Source organism: Cynocephalus volans, chromosome 3 (genome assembly GCF_027409185.1).
Source record: "Cynocephalus volans isolate mCynVol1 chromosome 3, mCynVol1.pri, whole genome shotgun sequence".
NCBI lineage: Eukaryota > Metazoa > Chordata > Mammalia > Dermoptera > Cynocephalidae > Cynocephalus > Cynocephalus volans.
Window position 1 is genome coordinate 138451069 of NC_084462.1, and position 12716 is coordinate 138463784.

The 12716-nt window shown below is 32.9% G+C and overlaps 1 protein-coding gene across 7 annotated transcripts in view; it reads left to right on the forward strand.

The window, feature by feature from the left end:
* The window catches only part of KTN1 (kinectin 1), a 109622-nt gene that overhangs the window by 64522 nt on the left and 32384 nt on the right, over window positions 1–12716 (forward strand). For all 7 annotated transcript variants that reach the window (XM_063090671.1, XM_063090670.1, XM_063090672.1 and 4 more), the window contains 13 exons: window positions 419–456; window positions 1166–1256; window positions 1628–1696; window positions 2060–2097; window positions 2257–2338; window positions 2958–3026; window positions 7898–7932; window positions 8513–8603; window positions 9287–9355; window positions 9970–10007; window positions 10716–10806; window positions 10950–11018; window positions 12135–12172. In XM_063090671.1, coding sequence (XP_062946741.1) covers window positions 419–456; window positions 1166–1256; window positions 1628–1696; window positions 2060–2097; window positions 2257–2338; window positions 2958–3026; window positions 7898–7932; window positions 8513–8603; window positions 9287–9355; window positions 9970–10007; window positions 10716–10806; window positions 10950–11018; window positions 12135–12172 — 818 coding nt within the window. The remainder of the gene's footprint in view (window positions 1–418; window positions 457–1165; window positions 1257–1627; window positions 1697–2059; window positions 2098–2256; window positions 2339–2957; window positions 3027–7897; window positions 7933–8512; window positions 8604–9286; window positions 9356–9969; window positions 10008–10715; window positions 10807–10949; window positions 11019–12134; window positions 12173–12716) is intronic.

Below are 12716 nucleotides of genomic sequence, written 5' to 3' on the forward strand. Positions count from 1 at the left end.
AAGTAAAGATGAGCATGGGTATTACCAACTACTTAATTATCGTAATCATGAAGTGAATCGTTTCATTACCAAAGTTGTTACTAAGGAAGGAGAAGTGCAGGGGTGAAAAGTGGCCTTTGTGGCTGTTTTTTCTGTGTATTTGTTTCTTGTCAGTTATGTAGTTTCCAGGCCTGTCAACTTGTTTTATTCTAAATGTCTTGTGATATGTAATCCCCTAATACTGGCTGTTGGTGATCAGACTTGCTTTCAGAATGACAGATACTCTTTATTGAACACTCACCATGAGCCAGATACTCCCTTAACAACTTTAGATACATTAATTTCTCTTAATTTTTAAAGCTCCTGTTGTGATGATTATTGTACAGCTTTTAAACTTTCTCTTAAATCCTTTTATGTTGACACTGTTTTTCTTTCTTAGACCTCCGCTTCAGTTCTAGCAGAAGAATTACATAAAGTGTAAGCCTGCCTTTCCACACTTCTCTTATGATTGTGTATAGTCACCACTAACTGATACTTGTTAGATATAACACTTATGATTACCTTTATACTCTGACCTGTTAGGAAATACTCTAAACTAGATTTGGAGCAACTTTTGCTCTTTTTTTTTTTTTTTTTTTTTTCTCTTAGTATGTTGGGTCTTTAAATATTACACATTCTGTTTTCGCATCTTCCATAAACGGAGGTGGGGAAACTTTCTTTCATTTGGGTATTAGCAGTTATGTGGAAAAGATAATTGTGTTTTGGGAGTAGTGGAAGTAAATTAGTTTTGTGTCTTATAAGTAGTTAATAATTGCTGTTTCTATCTATGTGGTAGTATTCCCAAAACAAAGTTCTATGTTTTTTTGTGTGTTGTATAATCTTGCATAGACATGTATCACTGGAATTCAGAATACCTGAAATCTGGCTTTGACATTGCCAGCCTTGTGAGCTTAAACAAATTGATTAAATTCTTTGACCCTGAGTTTTAAAATAGGGGTATGCGTTTTAAGGAGTTACAGTAATGCATGTGACATTTGTTAGTAAACTGAAAGGGGCTGTAGAAATGGAAGGTACAGTTACATGAGAAAATACTTAAGTTAGGATGACCCTATTTAATGTTTTTAATCCTTTTATTTGACTTGAACTCTAAATGTTTATTGAATATACAAATGTATTTCCTTTAAAGAATTGCAGAAAAGGATAAGCAGATAAAACAGACTGAAGATTCTTTAGCAAATGAACACGATCATTTAACAAGTAAAGAGGAGGAACTTAAGGTACAGTATTTCTTATAAATGGGTGCAATATTTTATAGGTCTTGAAACTGAATTACCCTGATCTTATAATCAGTATGAGTGTATATGAAGAGTGGAAAATTCTCTAGAACTTATTTGAAAAATGTCTCTTTTCTAAACTACGAAATTCTTTTTAGCTAGGAAGAAAAATTCAAAGAGCTTTTTTCACATGATATAATTCACCATAATTGATTGAGAAATATGCTAAATAACAGCAACTGATCAGTTTCTCTTTCTGATTTAGGAAGTTTGTAATTTGAGACCTTTGCTTAATTCTTATATAGAAGAGATGCTTTATGAACTTTAAAGTTGACTATATTAAATGTTTTTAATATTCTTTTTCCCTATTCTAGGATATACAGAATATGAATTTCTTATTAAAAGCTGAAGTGCAAAAATTACAGGCCCTGGCAAATGAACAGGTAGGTCTTTATTGCTTTTGAGCATTTACCTCAGACTTTCAATTTGTCGTTCTTATTTACATTGATAATGCAAGCTCAGTTTTATTTCTGTAAATAATAAATATAATGGTTACTTGTGTTTGGCTGGGTGGTGTCTTCTGCTGCCATTTTATCCAAAAGAATACACCTTTTGTTAGGATAAAAGTTAATTGTTAGAAGTAAAAAGTATTGGACAGCAAGGTATATTACAGAAATGTATTATATTGCTATAACTTTATTCCAAATATATGCAAATATAACTTTTTAATATGTAAAAACAAATGAAAAAGTAGTTTTGAGTACTTCCTGAGAAATGACATATGTCTCATCTCATTTTAAACACAGGCTGCTGCTGCCCATGAAGTAGAGAAGATGCAAAAAAGGTGATTAAAGTATTGCTCTACATAGAGCCATTCATACATTCATGTTCAAGTACAATTGTTACAGAAAATAGTGCTGTTGTAACTGATAGTTGTGCATATAATTTATGTAAGCTTTCTGAGTGAAGTATGAAGTATTTTAATTGATTTTTTTCCTCGTAGCATTCATGTTAAGGATGATAAAATAAGATTGCTTGAAGAGCAGCTACAATGTGAAATTTCAAGGAAAATGGAAGAATTTAAGGTGTGTGATTAAGCTTGTAAACTCAGCTTTCTTAGAACAACATTATATAATTTTCAGTTGAAGAAAATGTAGAAATACTACTTTTTGTATGAAATCTCCTTGAAACAATGTTTCTATAGTATATTTGGGGACTTCTGTTCACAATGATTTTCCTCTGCAGTTTTTAGCTTGTTTGTATTTGTGACGGTTTTATCTGTCTCCATTGTTGCTGTAGTTCTAGTCTCTGGTTATGGGCAACCAGTTTGAGTATCTGATTACCAGGATGCCTCTCTGTGTCCAATGAAATTTGAATTTTTTTTTTTTTTTTTTTTTTTAAAAAGATGACTGGTAAGGGGATCTTAACCCTTGACTTGTTGTCAGCACCACTCTCTCTGAAGTGAGCTAACTGGCCATCCCTATATAGGAATCCGAACCCATGGCCTTGGTGTTATCAGCACCACACTCTCCCAAGTGAGCCATGGACCAGCTCGAGATTTGAATTCTTATATATAACTCATCTGTAACTTTAGGAGTACTCAAAGCAATAATATGGGTTTGATTGTTCAAAAACTCATTCAAATGATTGCTTTATTACCTTTTTTCTTAAAAAAAACCAGTAAATTGAGATTCTTTTTTTCAGATTCTAAATGACCAAAATAAAGCATTAAAATTAGAAGTTCAGAAGCTACAGACTGTTGTTTCTGAACAGGTAAGGCTTTTCATGAATTACGAGGTAGAAATATCCAGTATATAACAACATCTGGTTCTTCTTAATTAGTAACCAACTCACTAGTTGAGAAATTTTGCTTAAGCTTAAATGTCCCTTAATTGCATTTCTGTTTATCTTGTGCTTATCAAATATCTAAATTAAGGAAAATACAGTTTTTCTTCCCTGAAATGAAGCTAATGCTAATCTAGTGCCTAGTGTTCATAGGCACTCCCTCCCCCCTTACCCTTCCAAAGTGTAATAGGACGCATAAAAAGGATTTCTTTAAGCCATTTTGATACATTTGGATCTCAGGAAAAAAGTTCTGCAGACTTTTGGAGCCTCAGCCTTTTCTTTTAGGCAGCATGTTTTTCTAAAAAGAGAATGAGTTTGAAACCTACTACCAGCACTTAAAAGCAGAGTGAATTGATCAAATTGCTTAACATTTCTGACACTTTTCATTCCAAATCTTTCACATTGAGATTATACTTACATCATAAGGTTGTTAGATTCAAATAGGGAAGCTTATGTATAGTGCTTAGCATATAGCAGAAATCTAAACCTTAATTCCTTTCCCTTAGAATATTTATTTTTTACAACTCTTCTCCACCCCCTACCACCATCCTTTCTATATTTATAGCAAGCCATCAAAACTATAGCAGCTTTGAATAAGCGTGGCTCTATAAACTAGAGCCTGCTGATGTCTGTTCTCTGGCTGTTCCTAAGTGTTGCCTTCATACTCTTCTATATAACTCTTCAAATTACAGCTTAAAAAAAATATTCTAGAAACTCTTGATATTAGATGACACATTAGAATAGAAGCTTTGTGTGTCTCCTTAATATTAAGTTTTTGGAATGTGCTTTTATTAGAAACTGAAATAAAGCTATTGCAAATGATAGCACTTCCTGTAGTAGATGCATGTATTCTTTTTTCTTTTAAAATTCACATTTATGCAGGTATTGAATTGGTAAATTCACATTTATGCAGGTATTGAATTGGTATAAGTAGCTGTGCCTCTGGAAGTATTTTGTTAACAGTCTTACTTGCTGAGAAAAAATCCACTTATTCTTTCCCCCTATGATATTAAGTGCTAGTGCTTTGTGTAATGTTTATTACTTTGTAATATGTTTTATCCTTGCATACAAAAGGTATAATAGAGGAGGAAATGTAGGGATATTTAGTCTAAATGGTATGTAAGTCTTATTCTTAAATTTTATTTCCCTTTGTTGGTTGTGGTATAGCTTATGAAAGATAATGATATTTCATCAGTTGTAACACCACCACCCCCACTCCCCCCCAACAATTTATCATCTCTCTGAAATCTGGATGTATCTTTTAGTTTCTGGTTACAGTTTTGTTAGCAACATTTAAAATTTTTTAGTGTTAAATAAAATATTAGTTGTAAGATGTAACATTGGTGAATTGGATTAGATAAAATATGATAGGTTTTTGTTTTGGGGGGTTTTTTTGGTGTTAATTCTTACCCAGAAAAGCAGAATGTGGTTTTTGTGTATTAGTTACCAGAGATTTTGAAACATCTGTTTCAGTATATAACTTCATGGAGGTAAAACAAATGCCTAGAAACTTCTGAATCTCTCCCAGATTTCCTGTATTCTAGTAGTACCCAGGTGCTGGCCACTCTTACCTAGATTTAAACAGAAAACCTGAATCTTTTAAATCCTTTTATCTTCTGTTCTTTACTAAGGATGGTATTCTCCAGTATTAGACAAGAGTAAAACTACCAGCTTTAAGTTTTTCTTTTCCTTCAAGATTGTATGATGCCTTGAGAATTGCCATTCTAATATCTTATGTAAAATTCCTTATGACATTTCTGGAAGTTAATGTTTTTTTAAAAAAAATTCTCATATTTCTATTTTATTGAGTTGGCCTTCTATCAATTATAAGGTTTCTGTGCACTTTCAGATGTTCTGTTAAAATGGTGGCTTTTAATATGAAATGGATTTTCGTTATGAAGAATAGTTAACAGTCCACAGAACAAAATTTCACAGCCACATTTTCGGATTTATTTAAAAGAATTATTTGATATGAGGGGAAACTCATTTTGTGGTACTAATTTAAGATTTCCTATTGGGTAGTTCTTAGAATTGTTCTAGTTCCGAGAGCTTTTTTTTTTTTTTTTTTTTTTTTAAATAGTCTAGAAAGCATACGACTGCGATGCAGTGTTTTTGGTTGTAATTGTGACTTATCCCTTTTATCTTGGTAGACCAAAGAACCATCTTTTAGGTTTTTTCTGTAGTCATTTTTATTGCTATTGCTAGTGAAAGAGGAGATGACGATTAGTATAATTTTAATTTCTTTCATTTCCATTTTAACTCCTTTCTACCCAGCAGTCAGAATTCCAAGTGACAGTTGAGAAATGAACAGTTTAGTTATGTAAAATCTTAAGTCATTTTACCACATGGATTTTTATTCTGGAGGAAAGGATTGAGTTTACTGAAGCAGAAACCAATAATGGTGCCAAGTTGTTGTTCTTTCAGGTGTAGGAAGCAGAAGGACAACAGGTACCAAGTAAGGTAACCTGTTTATAAACTAAGGAAAGGAAGTCTGTATTTGGATGTGGGCCTGTGAATGGTCAGATAATGCAAATAAATCAGTCACTAAGTTCTCATTTACTGAGAATAAAGTAAAACTCAGGGGTGGGGAGTAACACACCCTGATTTTTTAGTGAAGGATCAGCATGACTTTTTATTCTTATTCTAGTAGATTTTTAAGATTCAGTGGTTGAGATTATTAAGTAAAACTACAGTAGGTTTCTTCTCTTTGCCCTGCTGCCTGATTGTATTGTATTGCAGAAGAATTAATTATTGTATAAGATGTAGTTTTGAAAATCATCTAGGGAGGAAACAGGATTAGATTAGACCAATAAAGTGTGAAGTAAAGTAAAAATGTTGGATAGATGCTAAGCTGGTCAGTCTTGTGAAATTGAATATTTGATGAGCTGAAGATCAAGAGTACTTGTTAAACTGTTAACTTCATTAAAGGAAATTTGATTCATCAAATATTTATTTACTAGTTGAGTATATGCTAGGTACTTATCTACATTCTGAGGCTATAGAGATGAAAGCCTTGATTCCTGCCCTCAGAATAAGGGTTAGTGTGGAGGTAGATTTGTAAAACAGAAAAGTGTAATGAATAAAATTCTTGAACCACTTGTAGAGGTTTAGAGGAAGAGATAATGTATTCTATTTAGGGAGAGATGGAGAGGCAGCACAGGGGACAGTTAAACCTGATTTTGAAAAATTGCCACAAATTTGCTAGATGGCTAAGGGGCAATCCAGCCTGAGGGAATACAGTGTTCACATGACAGTGTGTGGCAAAATTGGTATATTCAGAGCATATTGGTAAATTGCAGAAGTGTGAAGTATGGAATATATAGAGAAAAAGATTTGCTAGGGCCTAATTATGGAGGACTTTGTATGCTTTGTAAGGATCATGAACCTGATCTAGCTTGTGGGTAAGCCACTGAAGGGTGTTGCAAGGATGAATGAATGTTTAGTCTAACATTTTAGAAAGATCACTGTGGTAACAATGAGATGTTTGATTTTATGTTGGGGAGAAGTAGGACTGACTAAAGTTATAATACAACTAAATGATTAAGGTGTAGGTAACTTGTACTTAATAATTTTAAGTCTTTTTGTGAGATGGCATTCATTGAAAATAAAGATGGACAAACACCATCTTCGTGAAAGATTTGTAAACATATGGCATGATTTATTTTTCACAGTATAAATCTGATTTAATATACTTTTGACAACTCCTATCTCCTTTCTGATAGTATCACAGTTTTTTCCCATGGGGAAATGCTTTCTATACCTCTCAAAAAACAATCCTTACAAACTAGAGGCTGGGAGAAGAATTAGGGTATTCTGATATTTGAGGTGAGTAAAGCTGAGGGCCTAAACTTAGGCATTGAAGAGAAGGGGTTAATTTTAGAAATATGTAAGAAGTAGAATCTTAGGACATGGATTTGGCAATGGAAAAATCAATATTATTTGTGAAAATGGTTCTAATAACATTGGGAAAAAAATAAGAAACTAACAAGATTAGAGGAGTGTGTAGGGGGCAGAGAGGGTGAACAGAAGAGAATGTTCAAGGAAAAAGATCCCCAAACCCATTTGGTCAGGCTGCTCAGCTGCCTGAAAGTCTGGGAATGCCGAGGGGGAAGCCCCGCTTCCAGACACATAATAGATTATAATAGTGGAGATGTATGCTAGAAGGGCCAAAGGGAGGGAGACAGCTTACATGTCATGTTTTAATGCTTTATAAAGAGAACATGTTTGTGTGGCTTCCATAGTTTACAATCAGTATAAGAACTAAATCTATATCTAGGTCTGGGTCATGGTTATGTAATAGCTACATTATTAAAAATTCATTGAGCTGTAAACAGGATTTGTGCATTTGCCTATGTAAATTTTATACCTTAGTATGGGGGAAAATCAATTTAAAAAATGAAAAAAGGCTCTTTTCTGACTGGCAAGGCCTTAGAGCCTTGGATTTTTTATATTTGAAGAATGAATATAAAGGAAGTGAGCCATATTCTCTCTTATCCCCAGTTAAGGTTATCTTTTACAGTGATTAAAAAATTATTCAGAAGATACTATATCATTTTGCCAGCCCATTTTATACTTCTTCTTTTTCTGTGTCTTTCATATAGATGCATCTTTTCCGTTTTCTTGTGTTTTCTGAATTAAATAATTCTGTTATTATTAGCAGCCTTCAAATAAGGGTAATTTTCCTAAATTTTACATCTGCTTAAAACCCTAAAAAATTTTCAGAGATTTCTATTTCTCAACTATTTTTACCTCATGCAAACTTGGTAAAATTAAACTCTTTTTGGTGATTTTTATTTTAGCCTAATAAAGATGTTGTGGAACAAATGGAAAAATGGTAAGAGTTTAAATTTTTCTTTTTATATTCTGATGACTCATTTCTACCAAATTTGAGATAACAGAATTATTACCTACATTAACTAGATTCTTAAAATTCTCTTTGTACTTAGTAATAGACAAAAGTGTGGTATGCTATTGATTATTTGGGATTACATTATGGTTTGTGGGTGTCATGTGTGGCAATGATTTACTTGTTTAGGCTAACATGTAGAAGCATGTGTTACTTGCACACATTTTACTTACTGGTGAACAGGAAATACCCTCAGACCATGATGAAAGATCTTTTTTTTTTTTTTTTTTTTGTCTTTTTCGTGACCGGCACTCAGCCAGTGAGGGCACTGGCCATTCCTATATAGGATCCGAACCCACGGCGGGAGCGTCGCTACGCTCCCAGCGCCGCACTCTCCCAAGTGCGCCACGGGCTCGGCCCATGATGAAAGATCTTCAGAAACCTTTCTGGAATTAAAAGTTTACAAGGAATGTTGGACAAAGGATTTGATCCATGTAAAATATTTAGGAATGATGTTGTTTACCTTGAAAAAATAGTTTATGTATATGTTTTAAATTTATAATTTCAGCATTCAAGAAAAAGATGAGAAGTTAAAGACTGTGGAAGAATTACTTGAAACTGGACTTATTCAGGTGGCCACTAAAGAGGAGGAACTGAATGTAAAGCATTTTACAGATTTGTTTTCCTTGTGGTTATTCAGTAAACATGAAGGGGTTTCATTGTAATTTGTGCAAGGTTTTCCCCATAGCTTTTAAACTTAGTATTAGTTACTTACATTTTATAAATTAATATAATGTCTTTTAAAACTAATTTTAAGATTTATTTTAGAAATACAAAAATGCATAGTTGATTGTAGTATTCACTGCTTTAATGAGGTGGATACTATTGTTACAGTTTCTAATATATGCTTCTCCACTTGCATCCATGTCCAAATTATAACTAAATGATAACTAGCAGACTTCATAATTTCATGAAGTTATTAGAGGCCAGAGAAAGAATAGACTGCAGTTCTATTTTATGGTTATTATTAGCCTTAATTAACTTAATTAGGATAGGGTTGCTGGAAGAAGTAAAAGCTGTATTTGAATTTAGGGAGAGCCATGGCTTAATTGACAAATGGTATACTATGTGTTTTTGAGGCTGTGGAAATACAGGTAGAAGTATTTGTGGGCATAAGTGAATCAAAAATCTATTTGGATAGCTATGGAAATTACAGAATTGCAAACATGGAAAAAGTGGGATTTTTAAGCAGCTAAAGAAAAATGAGAATCTGCTATATTTTGAAGCTAGCTATTTTTTCTGAAAATAAAAATATGTTGTGCTTTATATGTCTTTGAAAAAGGCAATAAGAACAGAAAATTCATCTCTGACGAAAGAAGTTCAAGACTTAAAGGCTAAGCAAAATGATCAGGTAATGTATATAGTAGAGATACACTGTTCTAGTAAACAACAGGCAAACCTGTTACATAAAAACATACCAAGTCTGTTGTTTGTCTGTTCCTCCTTCTCCAAGATGGAATCTGTCCATTAGAGTTTTAATCAAGTCACTAGTCATGCATAAATTATCAATAATAGAGGCTGCAACTTATTGAGTACTTACTGTATGCTAGGCGCTGTGTAGAGTACTCTAGATAGGATGTCATTGCTTCTTACTGCAGTGATATAAAAGTTTTGAGTTTACAAATATAAAGTAAGACCCAAAATAATAAGTAAAAGAGCCTGCCAGAAAGTAGGCAATTTCCTAGTTGTATTTTCTCTTTATCTGGTTAGAATTATTAATTAAATAATTTTAACATTTATCTAAGGATTTTTTGTTGACCCTCACTTCTGAGTGGTCTTAATGCCACTTACTTTGAAAATACTATTCATTTTCATCATGACATTAAAAAAATTTAGAAATAATTAACTGCTGTGTTTACTTTTTCCATTTGGATTTTGGTATATTGGGAAATTTAAAGATAATATGCTATATCTGACCCACTTATATTTTGGGCTAATTACTAAGGGATACTTTCTCATTTCCAGGTTTCTTTTGCATCTCTAGTTGAAGAACTTAAGAAAGTGTAAGTGATAATAATATTATAAACTGATCTGTCTGATTTGGTTCATTTTCTTAGTCCTCATAAATTTAGTTTTTTTGAGCTGTTGGGACAGCTGATGTATGCAGATTTAACTTTCATGCAAGAATTTCTTTGATGGAATAAGGAAACTTAGCCATGCATTCCCAAATTCAATGTGAGCTTTAAAATCTGTTTCCATAATGAATTCCATTTATTTTCTTATGGCATCAAACTGTTAATTTTCTGTTTCTGCAGAAGGAACTATTAACAGACAGGTTATATTAGAGAGATCAGTTCCTTGCATGTATCTTCTTGAGGTATCTGTAAAGTTTGATGCCATAATTGCAAATAAGTTAAGCCACAGCATTCAGAACCCTAGAAGCCAGTACTGTGTTATTGAGTGGAACTTGATTCTCCCTGGTGTTCTGTAGGATTCAACGCTTATATTCCCTATATATTCCCTATGTACTTTCAAAACACTAGCCTCTTGTGGCATAGCCTTCAGCCATCTGCTAGTTGCTGATAAATTCTCATTGAGGAGGGGCTTTAAGTGTTTTTTCCGTTGTGTCTGTAAAGATGAGTTGCTATTTTACTTAAAATTGTAATGGGTTGATTAGGAGAGGCTTTTCATGATTTGGTGCTATTTTTATATCTTATTAGGTAGATCTTGGTGATTTCTATTCAAGTTAATACTGCATTTCATTATTTAAGGATCCATGAGAAGGACGGAAAGATCAAGTCTGTGGAAGAGCTTCTGGAAGCTGAACTTCTCAAAGTTGCTAATAAGGAGAAAACTGTTCAGGTAGTGGGAGAGAGAGCACTGTTTTGTTTTGTTTATCAACTTTAGTTAATATCATTTAATTTCATGTGTTTGTCTATGCATTGCATTTTATGTCAATATCTGTGTTTCCATTGTCCAATATTGTCTGTTTTGTCATTGTCAAGGATTTGAAACAGGAAATACAGGCTCTAAAAGAAGAAATAGGAAATATCCAGCTTGAAAAGGCTCAACAGGTAAAAATCCCAGAGCCAAAGCATGACGGATTTGTTAGTGTATGTGTTACTTATGAGCTATTTGGTTTTTTTCTTGTTACTCAGAAAAAAATCTTTTAGTAATGTGCTATAAGTATATTGGGTTATGTGCCTTTTATTTCTTTGCCTGAGTTGAGAAAGTGTTCTTGGTATTTTAACCCATAAAGTAAAAAAAAATTTTTAACTGCTAAAGGTATTCATGTTTCATTTTAGTTTGCCAACTTAAAACACAAAGCACTTTGGTAAATCTCCTTTTAATGCCCCTTCCCCGCGCCCCCTCCCCCACCTTTTTTTTTTTAAACTGCATGGACCAAAATGTTTTATTGTAGAATATGTATTGCCCAACCTCTGCCTGTAGAACGAAGTATAAGTTTCATTGGGGGATTTGAGAGGTCAATGTGATTACTGGAAGTAGATGGATTTTGGTGAAAAAATTGTGAGAATGCATGGAAGAGATGATTCATTCATCCAACAGATTCATTTAGCAATATTTATTTTCTCCTACTTGTCAAAGCATTATGCTAGTGATTGGCAACAATATATTGAGCAAAACAAGATACAGTGAAAAGATCATATTTCTCTGGTATAGATTAAGAGTTCAGAAAGGCTCCTCCCGAAGAGCTGACATCTAAGCCAAGATCTGAAAGGGCTATGAAAAGAGAGTGGGGGATAAAAGGTACTGTTGACTGTGTCTGATTTTAAAAAAAAAAAAAAAAAAGATCGAAGGACAATATAGAGTGCTGATGACTAGTTGGCCTTGAAGTCTGTGATGAAGAGCTCTGATAGGGTAGGGAGGTATGTGGAGTTAACATCTGAATTTTCACAGTTTTAGAAGTATCACATTATTTATACTTAAAATTCATAACTATCTTCCTTGTCTCCCCCTCTGTCTTATATTTTTAGTTTGTTATTTTTACTGTCACTGGAATTAAGAAAAAGGTGAAATCAAAACACATCTCATTTGGACATGAAACATTCAACTAGAGTCTTTATAATTTGAAGTGTACAAGTTAAAAAATATAAAGATTTTTATCATAAAACAGAATAAGGTAAATTGAAATGGTTATGAATTGCCTTTCCTGTCTTCTTACATTTCAGTTATCTATCACTTCTCAAGTTCAGGAGCTTCAAAACTTGTAAGTACCATTTCTCTCATTTCCTTTTAATGTCTTTTCCATAAGTTAAGTACAAATATAATGAGAATCATAGCTTGTTTTTATTTAATTTCAAGTAATATTTTAGAAAATATCAAATGATCTAAAATGCCTTAAGGTCTTAAATTTTTCGTTATGATTTAACCTACAGGTTTTTTGGTGGGAAGGAGGTGGGATGGGAAGTCTTATTTTTCATGATTTTTAATTTGAATATGACCTAAAACTGAGATGTTGCTCTTTACCCATTTTAATAGCCATGTGAAACTGGCTATATATTTCATACCCAGAGTTGTAATAAGCTGTCTAAATTTGCTGGTATTGACTTAAGCAGGGTGATATACGACAGGAGTAGAGCTACCCTAATTTATTCAGTATTTGGATATTCAGCGATAGAACAGTTTTCTTTAATCATCCTATACTTCGTAATTTGATTATGTCTTCAAAATCTTGTAAGCCTTTATACTTAAAATGATTTTTAGTTTATTTTAATGAGTTTGAGACTGTGAGTAGTACCTAAAATAAACTT